The 20,349-nt window shown below is 52.4% G+C and overlaps 1 protein-coding gene across 1 annotated transcript; it reads right to left on the reverse strand.

Annotated features, from left to right (window-relative positions):
- Nucleotides 1–9,815: 9,815 nt before the first annotated feature.
- LOC129463666 (uncharacterized) lies at nt 9,816–18,071 on the reverse strand. The gene is made up of 3 exons (XM_063634181.1): nt 17,957–18,071; nt 13,751–13,857; nt 9,816–10,849 (listed from the first exon to the last, which is right to left on the reverse strand). Exons 1-3 carry the CDS (start codon nt 18,017–18,019, stop codon nt 10,396–10,398), a joined length of 624 nt encoding a protein of 207 aa, XP_063490251.1. The 5' UTR covers nt 18,020–18,071; the 3' UTR covers nt 9,816–10,395.
- Between the last annotated feature and the right edge of the window lie 2,278 nt (nt 18,072–20,349).

Consider the following 20,349-nt stretch of genomic DNA (forward strand, 5'->3'; position numbering starts at 1 on the left):
ATATGAGCCCTTTAGGATCTCACATTTGGAATTGGCCAACATCAATTATTTAAACACAAATTGAATTAACAAAATATTCAACATATGTTCTTTTAAACTTGCTAAATCGGATGAGACATCTAAAAGCTGATCTGTGGGGTCGGCCTGCCTCGAGAGGGGGGCAGGCAGCGGGGCAGGCGTTGGGGAGGGGTGGAGTGAAGTGCAGGAAGGTGGTCAGCTCCGCGCTGTGCTGGAGGCCTGAGCTCTCCACTCCCAGAGGAAGGGGTGATTAATGCCACCACCAAATGTATGCCTGTGCCTAACCCTGACCTCATCAAGCCCTGCTGCCACCATCTGCTGTTTTTAATTCCTCTGCAATATTTGTATTTGCTGCCTCCCTCCACAAAGAGCGGGGGCGGGGAAGCAGTGCTCCCTACTTAGCGACGTGTGATCTGGTTGGCTGGCGGGGCCCGGCCAGAAGCATCTGTTGCTGCAGTCCAGCAGCATCTGCCACTATTTCTCACTTTCCCCAGCATGCTGGGAGATACGGTTTCTCCCAAAGGTGGCCTTTCCATGCACACTGTCAATCCCATCATTGTCCGCCCGCCTGTTCCCACGGTGCCGGCCCCGTTGCCATGCTGCCGGGCCTTTGCTTGCTGGCTGTCTGTAATCCAAGATATTGTGTGACTGAGTTATGCCATTAACCCTCCTCCTATGCATCGGGACATTCAATTAAGCTCAACAGGAGAGGCCGGCTGAGAGGGAGGTCTGTCTGCTGGGGAGGGACGGCCCACTTCCAGGAGCGTTTACAACAATAATAATAACTGCGACAACCAGCGGGTACTGCCGTAAATAGTGCTGGCGGCCAGGGAGACAGGAACGATTCTTGGCAGGGCAGCTTTCTCCTCTCTCACTGTTTTCGTTTTTTTAACTTAAAATGCTATAAAAGGATGCATTGTTTTCTCCTGATTCTTGATACGGCTATTAAGCATTGTGATAAAATGTGTGTGAACGCTATTATTTAAGCGTTGAGTGTTAAACACCTTCTGCTAATGGGGTGCAGCCTGGTTGTGCATGCTCGCAGTGTCCCAAGCTGTCCCTGGGCCTCGCCCTTGGTCAAATGCCCAAACGTCCAGAGCTGCTACGGGGACCTCTCCGAGGCGGGGACCTTTCCGAGGCAGCGCCTGCACACAGAACCGCACTTCCCCTGGAAGATGCTCTGAGGCCCAGACGTAGAAGGACAGCAGCCTGTCAACAGCAGGGCCACCCTTGGCAACTCGGCTGTGTCCCCAAAACACTCCCGAGAGCTCAGGGAGGCCCCAGGGATCTCCCCTAATCACTTCCTGAGAGCAAATGGCCTTCCTACGAATGGCCAGGTGTCAGGATGGCCCCACAGCTGCACCGTCCTCCTCACGGGCCCCCACTGTGGCTGCTCCCAGGTGGCTGAGCCGAGGAAGCGCTGTGGTCCGCTGTCCCCGCAGGACACAGGGCTCCTCGACAGAGGCTGTGGCCGCCCCGGATGTCCTCAGCTCCCTGTCTGTGGCTGCTTTGTCTGCCGACTGCAAGGCCTCTAGGCCACACGACCACTTTGCAGATGATATTTGAGTACAACTAGACTTTTAAAGTAAGTTCTGAGCAGGAAAAGACTTTCCTCAGAAATTTCGGTGCTGATGAGTGATGCCATATTGACTGTTCGGGAATTCTGGATATTCTAAGTTTATAAATAATCAGCAACTTGCTGAGCAGGGGACGCTGACTGAAGGCCAACTGTGCATCTTGCAGAGACACGCGAGGAGCTCGTTTTGTCCTCCTGCCAGGCCCTCGCAGGTGATCGGGTCTCCTCACTTTACGGATGAGAGATGCAGCTAGTGACGACCTGCACCTGACCCTAGACGGCACCAGCTCCTGGGAGAGCCGGGACGGAACCCACGTCTGGCCCAGGCCTTCTCCTCAAAGGCTTCGCCGTCACAAAACGTGGATGAGGAATAAATCCAGGAGATGCCGGGGGAGAGCACCAAGGTCAGAGCGCACCACCGTGTGGGAGAGCGAGGGCGAGCCGCCGTTGTGAGGGCTGTCACACCAAGCCTGCAAACGCAACCCGAGGGCCTGGGGTTTTCCCACACGGCTGAAACGTGAACCCCTTCCCGTGGCCCTGCCTGGGCTGTCCTCCTGGTCAGAACGTCACACGGCTGCTCTCCAGGAGTGGCTCCTACAAACGGCCCCGCTGGGAAGCCCTGGGAAGCCCTGGGACCTCACACTCAAGCAGATGCAAGCAGCACCTGCCTGGAGCCCTGACGCCCGGCCGCCGGGTGCCCACAGGGGTGAAAGGGAGATGTTTACGTGGCAGGCGTGGGCTCCCCTCCCTGGGCGAGAGCTGCGGGAAACCAAATTTTATAAGTGTGGTTGTTTGCCTCACAAACCAGCTTCTGTGATCATCCATTATCATGTCATTCATTACACTGCATCCAGTCTTAATCAGAACTTCCTGGCCACGCAGAACCTGAAGGTGAGTGCTGGCGCCCTTCTGCAGACTGCTGTGTCTCCGTCCTGCAGCCACCCCCAGCTCCGGCCCTCCTGGCCCCCGCAGCCACCCCCAGCACCAGCCCCCCCGGCCACCACAGCCACCCCCAGCACCAACCCTCCCGGCCACCGCAGCCACCCCCAGCACCAGCCCTCCCGGCTCCCGCAGCCACCCCCAGCTCCGGCCCTCACGGCTCCCACAGCCACCCCCAGCTCCGGCCCTCCAGGCCCCTGCAGCCACCCCCAGCACCCGCCCTCACCACCCCCAGCAACTGTGCTCATGGCCCCTCTGCTTTCTGTTTGTCACTCTTTCCATGCTGAGGTCAGACCTGACGAACAGGAAGGACTGTAAAAGGAACAGCTTTCAGGGCAGATCTGAGCCACAGAAAAGATACTGTTCAGGGCGATGCAGCCTCCCTGAGCATAAACATGGGCTCTGCCGGAACCCCAGGATGACAAAGCTGGAATGACTTCACCCCGGCTCCGACACGGCTCTGCTGTCTGTGTGTGATTGATGACATCAGTCTCAGCACCTCTCCTCACACACTCAGAACACTTTTCCTCAGTTGCCACCAGCGTCAGCCAAGGTGGGGCCATGAAGGGGACCCAGGGGCCCGGCGGCTGCTCCTTCCCGTGCGCTGGGCAGCTGCAGCCCATGGGCCCCTCCGCCGCGTGCACCAGGCTCCTGGACAGGACAGAACGAAGCCACGCAGGAGACGAACTTGCAGAGGCAGGAGGGCAAGGGCAGCAGCAGACCCAGGAGGCACCATGAGCTCTTCCCGGAGGCGCTGCCTCACACGGGCACTATCCACCCAGCTCAGTTCCCAGGGACTGAAGTTTCCACAGAATATAATGGGATGGTCTTTTCTAAACTGTAAATCATCGTACAGCCTTAGGGCAGAAATAGCAAAGGCAAGGACAAAGGACCAGGATGCCAGAGCTCCTGACCCATCACCGGGCCCCTAGAGCCAAGCCCACTCCTGTCCACGCCTTCGTCACACGTTTACAGAGTGAACAAGTGAATGAATAATGAGACAGGGAGACGAAGGGGCACTGGCCCCAATGCCAGTGAAAACCAAGATGCCGGTACACGCAGAGAAGAAAACTGAGATGACGGTGTACACCAGAAGAAAACCAAGATGAAGTCAAGTCGAGGCCTTCCAACAACAGTCTGTGTGCAGCCCACAGGGCCAGGGGTCCAGCCAGGGTTTCCGGAGGGCTCCCTGAAGGCTCACAGCTGTGCCTGGCACTGGCCTGCTGCAGACAGGGTCTTTACAACACAGGGCTGTGTGGGAAGGGCTGGATCCCTATGCAGAGGAAAAGCTGTTCACCAGCATCTGTGGCTCAAAGTTACCGCAACGCAGAGCAGGGAGCTCTGGCCGGTACGAGCGGCTGAATCTCACACCCCAGAAAGACACTTTGAGACGTTTCCCAGCACCTCTCCTAGATTCTGAAACCTGTGGGAGCAGAAACTGGGGCTGTCTCACTCACTCAGTGGCAACTAAGAGCATGATGTGGAAGCCAGCAATTAAACCCCCTCCAGCGGGCCGCAAGGTTCCCCAGCCACACCCCACCATCAGCAATCCGAGCCACGCGACAGGGAGAGCAGGGCATGCCTGCATGGTCAGATGGCAGCCTCAGAGGCAGCTGCAGCCTGGTGTGGGGCCTGCAAGGGCCGTGTCTCCAGCCACCCTCCTCCGCATCCTGACCCACGCCGTGCGGGAACGGACATCCAGAGAAGTCAGCCTCATTTCAGCAAGGCTGTCCCCAGAGAATACGGAGAATATGGAGATGCAGCGAGACGTTGAAGAAGGCGGCTGCAGGTCCCTTGTTAGAGCACTTTAGCCTAAAACAAAATTAAAGAGTGAGCTGGAAAAGTCGACTTTTCCTGTGAATATTGGCACACACTCAGGGACCAGCAGCACAGCTGTCCCAGCAGAAATGGAGGAATGAAGTTTCATTCAGAGTCGCACTAAAGGAAAGCCAGCCCAGGACGAAGCTCAGCCCAGGACGGAGAGTCCCGCCTGGGGGCGGGTCTGGCTGCCTGCCCACCCCTCCAGCAGCTGCCCCTCAGTGTGGAGACCCAGCCCCGCCCCAGCACCCAGGCCTTGCCGAAGAGGGGTCTGGCCTGCAGCCCTGGGGGTCTCACTCCCTCTGGGGTCCGGCTCTCTGGCAGCCTTCCTGACATGGTCCTTCACAGCGGTCCTCTGGCTCCCATGCTGTCCCCCACCCCACACCTTGCCTCATCTTTAATTACACGTTCTTCTCCCTTTCCTTCAAGTCCCCGGGGGTGGGGTGGGGCAGGGGTGCTGGGAGGGTCTGAGAGGGGTCTGTGATGACTGAGGGTTTTGTCACATCCCATCCATCCCATCCTGGCCACCAGCAGCCCCAAGGTTGGGCCGGTGCCCGTGACCGTGGCAGGTGATCGAGATGTGGAAACGGGACAGGCATCCCCTCCCCAGCTGTGGGGTGCAACCCAGGGCTGTGGGCAGAGCAGGAGCCACAAGCTGGGCTGGGCACAGGCCCCACATGGACAAAGCAGGAGCCACAGGCTGGGCTGGGCACAGGCCCCACGTGGATACAGGATGGACTTCACAGCCCCTCTGCTGCTCCCCTTGTCGTGCTGAAGTGAGGTTGGAGCAAAATCCACACCTGCCCCATGCACGGGCCTCAAATCTCCTTCTCACTGCACACTGGGCACTCAACACCCAGGAGCAAGGCCTGGGAGGGAACAAAGTCTACCCTCCCCAGCTCAGAGACACACACTGACCCACGCTCGGGCCACAGGAAACACGGACCAAACCCAAGATTAAAAACCCAGTACCTACAATCAAATCTCGACCTTTAATGCAAGCTTTGTTTCTCACCTGAAAGACAGAATTTTACCTTAAAATTGGAGGTGGTTTCATCCTGGATATGATCAGAGGACTAGTGGGGAAACTGAGGCTGAGGCCATGACATCACATCTTACAGAACCCATGGGAAGGTCGGCACATCCGTGGGGGACGCTTTGTGTGTGTTCCTGGAAAGTTGCAGGACTGTGGTTGGAGGGTGTGGATGCGTGCGTGTCCCACGGCCAGGGCAGGACCTCGCTGTGATGCCAGCCTGGAAAGACACTGGCCGCGGCCGCTGCCCTTCCCATGGAACCAGACATCAAACAGACGGTGTCTGCTTTGCTCAGTGCCTGTTATTTTGAGGAGTGGCCCTAACAGCTCTCCTGAGAGGTGGCCTTGTTAGCCTGCCTTTGCCAGAGCCCCTCGTGGTGAAGGCACCCCTGTAGCAGCAGCTTGTCTCCGGGAGGGCCCAGAAAAGCAACATCACCCATGTGCTTCACGGAACCCCAACCCCCGCGTGTCCACCCTCCTGCCTCTGGGCCGGGACACCTCAAGACTTCAGGAAGAAATGTCTGGTCCCTTTGCACCTCCCAGAAGCTGCAGCAGCACCTGCGGAGCAGATGCAGACACAGACGCAACTTTCTCTCAAGTCAAGACCACATCAGACCTGAAAATTCAGTCATCCCATGGCCTGACTGCCGCACCGTGAATGGAGCACTTTAAACTTTCTTAAGAGCTGTGAAAATGTATCTTTTAAAAATATTTTTATTCACTTAACATTTTAAACGTTCCTGCTAGGCACATTTTACCAAAAAAAATAAATACCCACACACACAGTTTGGGGCGTCCAAAGGCTCTGAGAGCAGCTGCAGGGGTCACGGGGGGGCGACACAGGCCTGAGTCAGCTCTTTTACTACGCTTTGTGCTGCCTGTGTAAATGACCTAATCCATCCGCAGGGCGTTTCAAGGGGCAAAAGGAAAGGGTTTATGAAACCCAGGTTGAAAAGGAGACACCGAGGCACAGTGCCTCCCCGGGACCCAGAGGAGAGTCACGGAGCCCACTGGAGAAGATGTCAGCCGCCATGAGACCCTGTGCATTCATTCCTGTGTGTGCTGTTTTTAAATTAGAAAACCTCAAAGCTTCTCCCTGTGACAACAGCCATTCAGGACGAAAGAGGACGGTAAGCAAGGAGCCATCCTGACACTTCGTCAGCTGATTGATGGGCTGAGAAGTCCACGGCGAATGATTGATAGGCTGGAAAGTCTACAGTGAAAAGGAAAAGAAAGAAGGACACGGCACGTTCACTGACGAGATTCGTGGCTTCCCTCGTGTGGCCACCTCATCCAAACAGGGGCCAACAGGAACTTCACAAGAGATCACAAGTAATCCTGCACAGGCAGAAATTCAGATGTGCGGCCTCACCTAATCTGACTGGGATTTGTAAGAGGTAAGATGTTTGTTGAACTGACTCATCAGTGATAGTTCTTTTGTTTCAAATAAAATGGAAGTAAGGCTGACACCCACATGCCCTGTGTTCAGCTTGTGACCTGGAACAGATTGTTCCTGCAGAAGGAGCTGTGTGATCCAAAAGCCCAAGTGTTTCTGGAGATTTTCCCCTTGGCTTGCTGCACCATGACCATAAGGTGGACGCTTCTCATCTGGAAACCAGGGTAGTAACATGAAAGGCTAAGATTATCTAGATGTTCCTGGGATAGAGCGTGGAGAACGCGGCCCATCTGAGCTGTAGCCCTTTCCAGGGGTGTGAGCTCAGCATCTGCAGAAGACGTCTGTGTCACGAGGGACCAGCGGCTTTTCCCACCCAACGTCCACGGGGCTCCAGGCCCAGTAGCCCCTGCCATGCCCCTGAGCAGGGACCTGCTCGAGCCCAGGAACATTCCAGGAAGCCCCGCAACGGTGGTCCTGCCAACAGACCCCACCCAGTCATCCTCCCCCACAGGCCGTCTTCTCCTGAGGGAAGCTTCCAGAAGCCAGGGTAGGCTGCAGACCCAGAAAGCCCACGAAATGCCAGGCAGCCACCAAGGTGTTCCTGTGGCACTGTGTGAGCACCCATCGGCGGCGTGCATGGCCCTCCATGAGCTCACACGTGTCACTGTCTGCAGAGCCCATCGGCGGCGTGCACGGCCCTCCATGAGCTCATGTGTGTCAGCATCTGCAGAGCCCATCGGCGGCGTGCACGGCCCTCTATGAGCTCACGCGTGTCAGTGTCTGCAGAGCCCTCCACCCGCACATGGGGTCCCAGCCACCATTCACTTCTCCTTATGGCTGACATGAGTCGTCCCAAAGCTGAGTGGCCTTGACAGGTCTTAGCAGCCTTAGCGGCTAGGTGAGGTCCTTTCTGGAGGGACGCAGGGCATGTCTCTGGGGCTGGACCCATGTGAAATGGCGGTCAGCGCCCGCCACGTGAGAAAGGCTCCAGCATGGATAAGCCGCGCTCAGGAGACCTGGGCCATGGCGGCTGCTGGCATAGGAGGTGCAGTCACACAGCTCAGACCCAGGGCTCGGCTCCCACTGTGCGAGCACTGATGCCATGGATTGCATAACAGGGCGGTGTGCTCTAGGGCAGCCCTGCCTCTGGAAGCCCAAGTTACACAACAAACCCGACCCCAGGGTCCTAGGAAAGCAAAAGCCATCTCGCCAGAGGTGAGCTCCACTGACCCCGAGACACGTTTACTGTGGGTGGTTGGGGTACGGCGGCCCCGTCACTCGCCCCCACTCGCCAACCATGTGCTGGGCACCCAGCTGAGCTCTCACATCCATTATCTTCTTTAATCCTCCCAATACCTTATTAGGGAGATATTTTAATCCCACGTCACAGAGAAGGGAAGTGTGGCCAATTGTACACAGCGATTACAGACGGAGCCAGGCCTCGGGGCCATTCTGCACAGCTGTGCCGCAGCCCACAGGTAACCTAAGTGAACTTGACAAACACGTCTTAAAGGTGGGGCCTTTCTCCAGCCTTTGCTCCATCCATGGCAGCTTTGGCATCTTCCTCTAATACCAGTGTCAATCAGCTGTACTTACCAGGCCTACGTGCGCATGGAATGTTCACTTAAGTGACCACTTGACCCCACATTGCAGCCTGGAACTGCAGCCCCGGCCCACCTGCATGGCTAATGAGTTCAAGCTGCGCAACAACAGAAGTTTCAGATGAACAGAAGGAAGAAGCGAAGGTTGGCGGTTTCGCTGGTAGTTAAATCGGGGCAACGATTCCCTAGGAAGTTCAGAATGTCCCTCCCTCAGGCTGTCTCCAAAGACTGCCATTCAACTAAAGGGCAAGAGTCCGAGGTCAGTCCAGCTCTTCCCAGGCAGCCGTGGGTTGGGGGGACAACCCCAGGCCTCCACCCTCTCTTATTTTCCTGAGATCCTGTGATTAATGGGAATGTCGGGTGAATGCCTGGATTCTCAGGATTAAGCCTTATTGCAAATCTAGAAGAAATCAGCCCTGCTGAAACACGGCACACCTTCAAACTCCACTGGTGCCGAGTTGTACCCAGCCTTTGTTCAGCATCCCTGGATGCCTGGACCTCTCGCTGGAACTCAACACCCCAAGCTCTGCGGGGTGCCCTCTCGCCAGGCTGGAGATGCAGATGCATCTCAGGCTGCCAGGAACCCGCACTCTGCATCCCACCAACATGGGCATCCCCAGGAGTTGCCCTAACCAAGGAAACGCCACGGAAACATCACCACAGCATCAAAGCCAGTGGCCATCACACACCGGAGCCCAGAGCCTGGACACAGAGGCAAAAACGAATCGGTCTAAAACGAAAATCCACCAGGATGTGAACACGGTTTCCCGAAGTTGATGGAGGAAACCACAGAGCAAGGGTCAGACCTGACACCTGCACTCGCTGAAGGTCACAGGCTGTGGAAATGCCGACGCCAGGTCGCCACAGGTGCGGGGCCGTGACAGCGCAGGTAGAAACTGCAGCCCCCTCTGCAACCTCAGTGTGGCTCTGCCATCTAACTGCTGCCCAAACCAAGGGTTCCCATTTTTGACCCAGCATGTTCCCTGTAAAACACTTCCGGATGCTTAGTTGAAATTTCCCAACTATAGGAGAACCAGAGTGTCATCTCCCCTCTCTGTCTGTGAGAGGAAACCTGAGGACCACAGAGCTGTGTCAGCTGTGGGTTTTATCCCCCTCCGGACTCCCTGGGTGTGCAGCCACAAGCAGGCCAGCAAGTGTCTTCACTGTAATTACCCTTGAGAAGTCACGGGTCTCAGCCCATGGCAGGACAGACACCATTGAGAGCCACAGGGATCCACCTCTTAGCTGAGCAGCCAGGATAATAATTCAAGAAGTGAATTCAAGAAGCGTTAAGTTCATAATAGGATAAAAACGTAAGCCTGTGGCAGCAGGAAAACGTGCGGAGAGAATGGGGTGTAGTTACTGCTCTTAGCACATGGTGGGGCATTGTGGATCTTGTAAATCTGATACAGAAAAAAACCTGATACAAATACTAATTCAGTACATCTCATCCTTTAAATTTACTGACTATGTGTTCAATAAGCACTCAGTGTGTGCCAAGAACCAGGCAGGAAGTGGAGGAAAGCAATGAAAAGACATCACAAGGACCCCGGGGAGCTCGCAGTCCAAAGAGGAGACAGGCACACCACCCAACACTGACCGGTGATGGAGGGTGGAGGGCTTCCTGGAGGAGGTGACTGTGAGCTGGGATTGAAGGATGAATAGGAGTTTCTGTAAGGAAAATGGTGTGTTCAGAAAACAATTCACACAACAATATCCCTTCCAGTGTGTGCAGTGAGGTCTCTCCAGCCCAGCCCAGGGATGCTGTGTACAGGATCCATCAAAGTCCCTCCAGCCCGGCCTGGGAATGCTGTGTGCTGGGTCCACTGAGGTTGTCTCGGGAGTGGCCAAGCCCAGCTCTGGTCCTTCATATCTTCTGACACCCGGGGGCAAACAGGGCCCTGCCCTCACACAGACACCTCTTGAGTGCCAGAAGAGGCTTTTCACTCCAGAACCCTTTTCCTCTGTGGGCCTGGTGGGCACCAGGCTGCAGAAGCTTCTGTGCGGCCATCTGTCAGCATCCATCTCCAACGCAGGTGGAATGCAGCTCTTTGTCAGGCTGGATTGTCCGGGCCACCCACTGTCGGGGCCTAGCAGCTTCCTCAGGGCTGTGCAGCCTCACCACGTGCTGCCAAGTCTGGTCTCTGCCTCTGGTCATGCCCACTTCCCACATGGGAGGGTGCAGGTGCAACCCCGGGCTCTGGTGCCATGGCCTCCAGCCACTCAAAATGCCCTGTGGAATGTGCCTGTGTGGGTTTAGTGTGTCTCGATGCTTTGGCAACATGAAGAGCTGTACATTCGTTCTTTCTGTAGGAAGCACTTCATATGAGAGACAGAACTCTCTAGAACGCATGGCGTACCTCTGAGAAATGAAGACCTGATTCACGCACACAACAGGTGTGATCGAAGGCACTCTGTGCAGGAAAATGACGAAGGAAACTCCCAGCCAGGGGCAGCACTTGCACTTCCTGAAGTTCACCAAGAATAAAACACGATACTCTTACTTCATGCTACGGGTCTCTTTCAAAGACTCTAGTGCCCTACAAACACATTATTGCATTTAAGTTAACAAGATTCTATTGGGTAGATACTGGCAATGTTTCTCAGTTTCCGTCAGAAAACTGGGCTGTATGAATTCTGGAGACTTGCCAAAAGTAACAATAAACCAAAAACACATCTTGCCTTCATTACCAAAATCCATGAGGAACTGCTGTGTTAGGCAATGTTAGTATATCGGAAAGCCCCTCGGCACGCTGTCCACCCCTCCCTGCCCCTGTGTGAGTGGCATCTACTGGGATGCCTCCTCTGCAGTGCTCACAGGGAGAGACCATGGAACCGAGCCCCTGTGTCCTGCACACCACACCAGCCAGCCGTGACCACTCCCTCGTCGGCGACCACGTAGGTCGGACACCTGAGTGCCCCACAGTGTTTTTAACCAGAATTCATTTCTGGTGCCCTCTTCTCAGCTGAGGGTGCATTTCTAGGTGATTCTGGTGCCCTCTTCTCAGCTGAGGGTGCATTTTTGTCCTTGTCAGTTTTGTCTGTCTGAGACCCAAGATCTCTCTGGACCATGTCTCACCTGAGGGGCACAAGCCTGGTGGTGGATTGGCAGAGCAGTGACACAGGTGAGCATCCCCAACAGGAAAATGCTCCAAAATCGGAAATGTCTTGAGCCTCAACATGACACCACAAGTGAAAAACTCCGCCAGTCCTCATGTGATGGGTCACAGTGAAAACACAGTCAGCACTTTGCTTCACACACGAATTATGTAAAATGTTGTATAAAATGACCTGCGGGCTATGTGTATGAAACATAAATGAATTTCGTGTTTAGATTTGGGTCCCGTCTCAAGATATCTCATTATGTTTATGCAAATATTCCAAAATCCCCCAAAAAATCCAAAATTCAAGGCATTTCTGGTCCCAAGCACTTCAGATAAGAGACCCTCAGCCTGTGCTGGAGCGGCTGCCGCTGCCCCTAAAAGAGCAGAATAGTTTCTCACGAGCGAAGCCACTGGGACCCGGGTGTGGGGAGCGAATCTCAGCTAGAAGCCCCCTGTGGCACCGAATCTCACCTCACACGCGAAGCCCCAGGAGAGACACTGGGACCCGGGGGTGGGGAGCGAATCTCAGCTAGAAGCCCCTGTGGCACCGAATCTCACCTCACATGCGAAGCCCCAGGAGAGACACTGGGACCCGGGGGATGGGGAACGAATCTCAGCTAGAAGCTCCCTGTGGCACTGAGTCTCACCGCCCGCAAGTCTCAGCCTGAACTGCTTTCCCAGGCCTTCGAAAGAAGGAAGCTGCTATTTCTGGCAAGGCCGGGGAGGACCGTTAACCTGGGGGCCTGCTGTAACTCAACGAAACATGGAGAGGACTTCTGTGCCGACCCCAAAGCAATGCTTTTCCAACGCGAATGTGCAAGAAACCGCCTGGGTCTGCTTAAAATGCAGGTTCGGATTCAGGAGAAACCAGCACCCAGGTGGCGCCGAGGTCGACAGATGCTGGAATCTCATCCCTGAATTCTCAATGTTCGCTTCCCTCAGAAAGACTTAGTAGAATGATCATGCGTAATACCTGACTCTATTACTATTCTGAAGACTGATGTGATATTATATTTTGTATACTTTGAATGTGTTGGAAAGCAGACAACATGTAAGTTGCGACTCTGTGAAATGAATTATATGCTAGAATCGCTAGTCCCAGTCACTAAAATTGTGGCACCCCAAAGGCATGAGAAGAGAAAGATGAAAAGTGAGACACTCCTCATTCTTAGTTCTTGTATCTCTCTTTCCTGTTCCTTTATTTATTTCATCTCATGTTTCTCTTCATATGAAACTGTGCGCAAGGTGTAGCTGCACCCCCACCCAGGCCGGTGGAGAGACCCTGTCTTCTTTTGGAGGTTACCTGTGAAAGTCAATGATGCCAGCTACAAACAATAGACTGGCATGTTTATTTGGAGTGACTGCATCAAACGGAAACCAAGGTCCTGTCTCCAGGCAGACAGCTGCTCCCATCTGTCTGTGCCCATGGCACAGGTGGGGCCTTCTGTGGTCTGCAGCCAGCACCAACCAGTACATCTGGTTGACCACAATGGGCAAAAGTAAAACTTCATGCCAATAAATGACCAAATCAAAATAGAATTTCTTTTTCTGGCTGATCTCTGCCACACAAAGACCTGTCTTCAGAATTGGCTGAGTCAAGCACCCAGCCTGCCCTTGTCCAGCCCCTGCAAAGGGAGGTAGGATGGAGCCGTCTGGCATGGGCCGCGTGCACTGGCCAGTGTGGTGTCTCTATCTCCTGAAGGCCAGCACTTTGAAAACAGCATTGCAGTTTCCGGCTCACACTAAGGAGTCAGTTTGCAGATTCTGCTGGAGGACTGGCCACTATTCGAGATTCTGTAAGATATTCCAAGACATCTAACACATGGTTCCTGCCCTCAGAGAGCTTATAATCTGCTCAGGCACAAACATTAAAATGCACACAGCAACATAAGGCTAAATGTAACTACTGCCAGCTTGCTCCGTAGAACAGACCCTAACTGCCGAAAAATCTCAGCTGGAGTGAGGGATTCCTGCCTGGGGTAACAATAAGCTGCCTGTAAACTTATTCACAGCTGGGATCAGCTGAGCCTTGAAAAATAGATACAATTTGACTCAGAAAGCACTTTTTCTGGGTGGAACCCAGGCAGTGACTGAGAATATGAAGTGTGTCTCTGCTAAGCACTTTTACACACATTTATCTCATTTAACCCTCACAGCAGCACTACACACTTGGACCTGGACCTGAGAGAGCCCAGAACCCCAGTAGCAGCTATTATCCCCATGTTTCCAATGGGGAAACAGTTCTGAGAATTTGAATCACCTCACCAAGGGGACAGAACGGCAGAGTCACGCCGACCCACAGTTGCTGTGTGACGCTCCGGCCCTTCTGCTGCTACTGGGGTTCTGGGCTCTCTCAGGTCCAGGTCCAAAACCTAAAGAGAAATAAAACACTCTAAGTGATGTGGGCCAGGCCCCACATGAGTATCACAAAGCCAAAGAGGGTTCACAGTCCCCAGGAACCCTGCCCTGCTGCCGAAAACTGGCCATCCCGCGAGGGAAATGACACATAATTCCCTCCAATCTCATCATTAGTGGCCTGCTCGGTTAGCCACGGCCAAAAAGAGGAAATCTCAGGGAAACATTCATTTCTTCTGCCCTAAGCCCTGCGGCCATGATTGCTTTTATAAGCAAATTGTCTGCTTCATAAAAATGTTTAAAGCATTTATTGTATTTTTCTGATACACAGTTACTGTTTAAAAAAATCTTTTAATTACAGAAAAAGTACGAAGAAGAAAATTAATCCCTAGGCAACTAGTCTGAACCACGTAAAGTCCATACTTGGCCCACAGCCTTAGACCAATTGACAACTTTGAAGCTTCAGGTAAAAGATTAAGAAATCCCAAAGGGATAACTGGGCAAGAATGGCGTCCGTGTCTCTGTTAGGACCTACAGCCAGTGAGAAGAGCTTAAGATTCAAGTCGGACGGGTCACGGCCACATCACCAAGGAACACTTTACCCTGAGTTTCCAGTTTCTCCAATCTGGAGTAAAAAACCTGCCAGCCTTTTAGAATCGTTGTGAGGAGCAGAGACCGTTTACACCAAGCGCCAAGCTTAGTGCCTGGCACACAGTCAGCAATGATGTTTATCGATCCAGCTTTCTCGAAATGCTTTGGAGGCAGAATAATTTTTCCAGAATTTCCATGAGTCCTCCAAAGTTCTGAGTCCTAATGTGAATTTGCAAAAATGAAATTAATTCCTAGCACCTCCTCCCTGCCCTGGGGCCCAGGAAGCCTCCTTCTCAAAGCCCTCAGCAACCCCGGGAAACCCTGGGGCGTCTGGGCACCTTCTGACTGCACCCCAGTGAGTTCAGGCAGAGGACGACGCAGTCTGCAGATGGCTGGAGCCCATCAACCTTCCTGGAAGTGGAAGTCCTGATGGGAATCCCCGTGCTGTCATCCATCCTTCTTACAGAAAGGGTCAGAGTTCATTACCCATTCCATGCCCTGCAGAAACCAGGGTCTTTACTTTGGGCTGGCATGATACCAAATCAGATTTGCACACTGGTTGACTAACTCAACAGCTTTCTTTGGCAGTTAAGTGTGACTTCCATCAACCAAATGGTAAAACATTAAAGTAAAAATAAATGCAGGTTCTATGGAAAAAACAATTAAAAAATGGCCTTTGATGTTCCCGATACATTCTGACAATCCTAGAGATTTAAAAAGCAGCATAAGGGATTATTTATTACATAAAAAGGTCAAACAAATTGATAGAAAAATGTATCGATAAGAAATCCATTAATATGATTTAGATAAACATGAAGAAAAATTGTAAATCTTAATGAGAAAATAGCCAGACTTGCTCATGGTCAAACATGAAGAAAAATTGTAAATCTTAATGAGAAAATAGCCAGACTTGCTCATGGTCAAATAATGTAATTAAATAATTATTTATTTCATTATGTGACAAAAATGTAATGATAAATTGTGGTGAAATGCATCCTTATATATTAGTGATACTGAAGCTTGTTCAATGCGGAGAGGAGAGACGTGGCAATGTGTATCGAGAAACAAAATTATGTTTATGTCCTTTGACCCAGTAATTAACATGGCATGAGGGAGGGGCATATATTGGTCATAGTGTCATTTATAGAAGAAAGAATTTTCAAAATAAATGCCTAATGAAGTATTAAGCAGCCTTTTACAATTATGGTTTTGAAGACTACGTAGCAACTTAGAAATTGCAGATAACATACGGAGTAAAAAGAAAAGCAGGATGTAAAAATTGTTCCTGGACTATGATTGCAACTTTCTAAAACGTGCACATAGGAAAAAGAAGTGCAAGAAAAGTGGCGAATGACTGTAGTTACGAATACTAGGATTGGGCCGAGCATGGTGGTCCACACCTGTAATCCCAGCACTTTGGGAGGCTGAGGCGGGCGGATCATGAGGTGAGGAGATTGAGACCATCCTGGCCAACACAGTAGAAACCCCGTCTCTACTAAAAATACAAAAAATTAGCCGGGCGTGGTGGCGGGCGCCTGTAGTCCCAGCTACTCAGGAGGCTGAGGCAGGAGAATGGCGTGAACCCGGGAGGCGGAGCTTGCAGTGAGCCGAGATCGCGCCACTGCACTCCAGCCTGGGCGACAGAGCGAGACTCCGTCTCAAAAAAAAAAAAAAAAATACTAGGATTGAAAAGGTTTCTTCCAAACTTCCTGTGACATGGTTTTTTCAATCTAGGATTTAAAACAAAAATTATGCTTTACAGCAAAGGAGAGTTTGGGTTTTCACTCCCGGAGGTGTTTGGAGGCCACAGCAGCCCACACCATGCCCAGGTGGAACCACCACCTGCGCCTCTGACGCCACTGTTCTGGGAGCTGCCCCAAGGCAGATGCTGCTCCTGGTTGAGGATGAAAATATGAATAAACGGGCTCTTCAAGGACAGCGTGACAATATTAAATAAATGTCGCATAATGCAAACACTGCACCTAGGTAAAGCCCCTTACAAAATTGATTTATTTTGATCTGTTTAAAATTTAAAGGTTTGTAATGCGGAATTACCGTGCTGGATAATTGCCCACACACCACATTCTACTGAGTTGAATAACATTCCATGTATAATTCAGAGCTGTATCTAATTTCTTAAATACAACTTTTTTTTTTCAAATTTATGTCACTCCATAAAAAGCAACTCTTTTCACAGTAACAATTATAAGTACAAAATATGAAAATATTTTCTGTACCTTTTCCCAAAACTTCACTAAATCTTGAAAACAGACCTTAAGAATATGTTTTCCGTACTTACATATCTCTCTCCTCTGTCTCCTCTGCTGCAGCTCTTTTGGACTTGAAGGCCTTGGTTTTATTGGGATTAATAAAATATGTTTATATACATGATTTATAAAAAGTAAAACAAGGCCGGGCGTGGTGGCTCATGCCTATAATTCCAACACTGGGAGGCCAAGGCAGGAGGATCACTTGAGGCCAGGAGTTTGAGACCAGCCTTGGCAACATACTGAGATCCCATCTCTACCAAAGGGAAAAAAAAATTGTTTTAATGAGCTGGGCACGGTGGTGCCTGTGGTCCTAGCTCCTTGAGAGGCTGAGGCGGGTGGATTGCTTGAGCCCAGGAGGTGGAGGCTGCAATGAGCTGTGACTGCACCCCTGCACTCTATTTTTTTAAATAAAAGTAAAGCAAGACAACACGATGACTCTGCATCCTAACACAAGTCAAGTCCTGAGCTTCTGTAGAAAGAGCCCACTATGGCCATGCAGGACCTCATGGAGAATCAGCAGGTGCACAGGTGCTCACTGCAGCTCCGGTCTGCGTCCTGGAAGCTTTGGACAGGTGCTCACTGCAGCTCCCGTCTGCGTCCTGGAAGCTTTGGACAGGTGCTCACTGCAGCTCCCGTCTGCGTCCTGGAAGCTTTGGACAGGTGCTCACTGCAGCTCCGGTCTGCGTCCTGGAAGCTTTGGACAGGTGCTCACTGCAGCTCCGGTCTGCATCCTGGAAGCTTTGGGTCTTGGACGAATGAGGGCTAAGCCTGTGCAGTCAGTTCTCTCAGCCAGAGACTGAAGCAAGGAACTGAAACCACCACCAAAGAACCTTGAGGAAACGTGCCCATCCTCGCTCCTTGGGAAAATGTGGATCGTTAACGTGACCAAGCAGAACGGCGCGGCAGCCTCCCTCCTGTTAAACCCACGTTGTACTCATCCTGGGGGTGCCTAAAACGTCGCAGCCTCAATTCCTCAATCTCCATCAGATTCTTGGGAACCAAGGGGAGGGAAGGGTGGTGCTGACTGCCCGAGGCTCAGCCCTCCAGGCCTTTCCAGAGCGCCAGGGCCGCCATTTCCCTCCTTGGAGCAGCGTTGCATGGCTCCACCTGGGCCAGGGTTCGAAAATTTGAGGTGCTCTCAAGCTCAGAGTTTGCGGGAGCCCTTGCCCCACCGGCTGCTGTAAAAGTTTTGGTTAAAAGCTCTGAACTGAACGTCCTTCCCGCATCCCCTCAGAGACTCCAGAGGCACACTCACCCCCAGAGTGAAGCAGCAGACAGAACCCAGGACCTTCTCTGCACTCACACGGGAGAGAAGCATGGACAGGAGGCTGAGCCTGAAGGGTCATTTCCTAAAAGGAAGGTGCTCCTCCACTGCACCTGCTGCTCTTCCCTCAGCCCCATCAGCAGGAAGTCGGCTCTTTAAAGAGTTTTAAATCAGCAGTAAATCACAGTTTCTAAAGCTGTAGCACTGATTGCAGTGAACCCTCCAGACTGGGCAGCACGTGTGCCCGTCAGGAGCCGCAGCCGCTGAGACTGTGATTCTCCTGCAGCTGTGGGGAAACAGAAGTCCAGTGTTTATCCAGATGCATCATTTGCAACTATTCACTCATGTGAATTAATAACAAGGAAAGCACACACAGGTGGGGGAAGCCCTAGCTTCGCCCCACATGGTGTGCCCCTGCTGTGTGACCTCAGGCCAGTCCCTCAGCAACTCACGCTTTTTTCTTTAGGGACAGGGTCTTGCTTGTTGCCTAGGCTGGAGTGTAGTGGTGCAGTCATAGTTCACTGCAGCCTTGAACTCCTGGGCTCCAGCCATCCTGCCACCTCAGCTTCCCAAGTAGCTCAGACTACAGGCGTGTGCCACCACACCTGGCTAATTTGTGTATCTCTCTTTTTTTTTTTTTTTAGAGATGCGGTCTTACCACATTGCCCAGGCTGGGCTTGAACTCCTGGGCTCGAACAATTCTCCTGCCTCGTCCCAAAGCGTCGGGATTCCAGGCGTGAGCCACGGCACAAGCCTACTCACACGTTTTGAAGCTTCCTTGCCACACTGACACTCTTGTCTTCTATTCTCTGCACTAAATTATGAGAAAGAATTGAGATTTTTTTCAGGGATCTAAACCAAATTGTACAACACTGGTCTACACACATGCACACACACGCCCCGTGAAACAGCTTTTACCTTTCAGAGCATAATCGGGACATTGTGGGGCGTTCTATGTAGTTTTAAAGGAGTGGACAAGGTACTCACGTCCACCAGCAAAGACAGGAGACAAGGGATTCAGGGGCAGGGTGACATTTGGAGGGAAAGGGAAGGGTCCTCCACCCACAGGCCCTGCAGGAAACGCTCGCGGTGGGAGGCGACCTGGGCCTTGCTCATCACCTCCCTTCTGGTCAGGACCCCACAGCGGGACAGCGTGAGCCCACGCGCTTGTGTTCTGAGCAACGTCACCTCAGCACCTCTGCAGATACGCAGCGGCCAGGCGGTCCCAGGCTCCACAGGCAGAGACTCGGCTTGGGTGTTGGCTATTTGTTTTTTCCAATATCCACCTCCCTTGAAATCAGGACTTTGAAACTTAGTTTTGCAGAGACTGTTTCCCCGCACTCTACTGAAGTAATTACCATTTTCCCGACCTTTGCTGACCCCAGGGAAGTGCTTTTTTTTCACATTTCCATTCTGGGATTTCTGTGATCTCCTGGATCCACTGCCTGACTTCCTTGGAAAGACCCAAACCAGAGGAGGCAGAGGGTTCCCTTCAGCAAACACGCTGGGCCCCTGCAGTCACAAGGCACAGAGAGCATGGGGGTCCCACGTTCTCCGCAGGGTCCCTGCAGTCTGGAGGTGCAGGGAGTGCGTAGCTGTTACACATCCGATGGCAAGGGCGCCAACTGTGATCAGGGGGCCTCATGAAATGGATTTAGACTCAGTTTCCCCATCTGTGAACTGAAAGGCTGGGAGAGGTGATTTCTCCACCCAGGGGGCCTCCAGTCCTGGTGCATTGGGGCCATTCTTGGAACACCCAGGGGCCCTTCTAACAGCGGATTAAACATGCACTCACCGGTCCCTGCCACACAGAACGCAACACTTCTGCATGAGTGCTGAGGGGTCTGGGTGGGAGCCATGGGCAGCCGACACCCTCCGAAAAAGCTTCCACACACGAGGCAGGACGAGGAGGAATACAGCCACGTGTTCTGAAAGATGCATGTGAGGTGATTTCGTCACTGTGTTAACATCACCGAGGACACACACACACACCTAGTGTAGCCCACTGCACACCCAGGCCATACGTGGGAGGCTATTGCTCCCAGGCTACAAACCTGCCCAGTGCTGAATACTGCAGCCAATTGTCACACAATGGTAAGTATTTGTGCACCTAAACATATCTAAAAATAGCAAAGAGGTACAGTAAAAACAAGATATAAAAGATGAAAAATGGTACAACCGTGCAAGGCACTTGCCATGAATGAAGCTTGGCCTGGAAGCTGCTCTAGTGAGTCAGCAAGCGAGTGGGGAGTGAGTGGGAAGCCAGGACATGACCATACACTGCTTTAGGTTTTAAATACACCACACACTTAGGCTACACTAAATCCATCGTTAAAAATTTCCTTCTCCAATAATAAATCAACCTTAGTTTACTGTAACCTTCT

The sequence above is a fragment of the Symphalangus syndactylus genome, chromosome 2, assembly GCF_028878055.3.
Source record: "Symphalangus syndactylus isolate Jambi chromosome 2, NHGRI_mSymSyn1-v2.1_pri, whole genome shotgun sequence".
NCBI lineage: Eukaryota > Metazoa > Chordata > Mammalia > Primates > Hylobatidae > Symphalangus > Symphalangus syndactylus.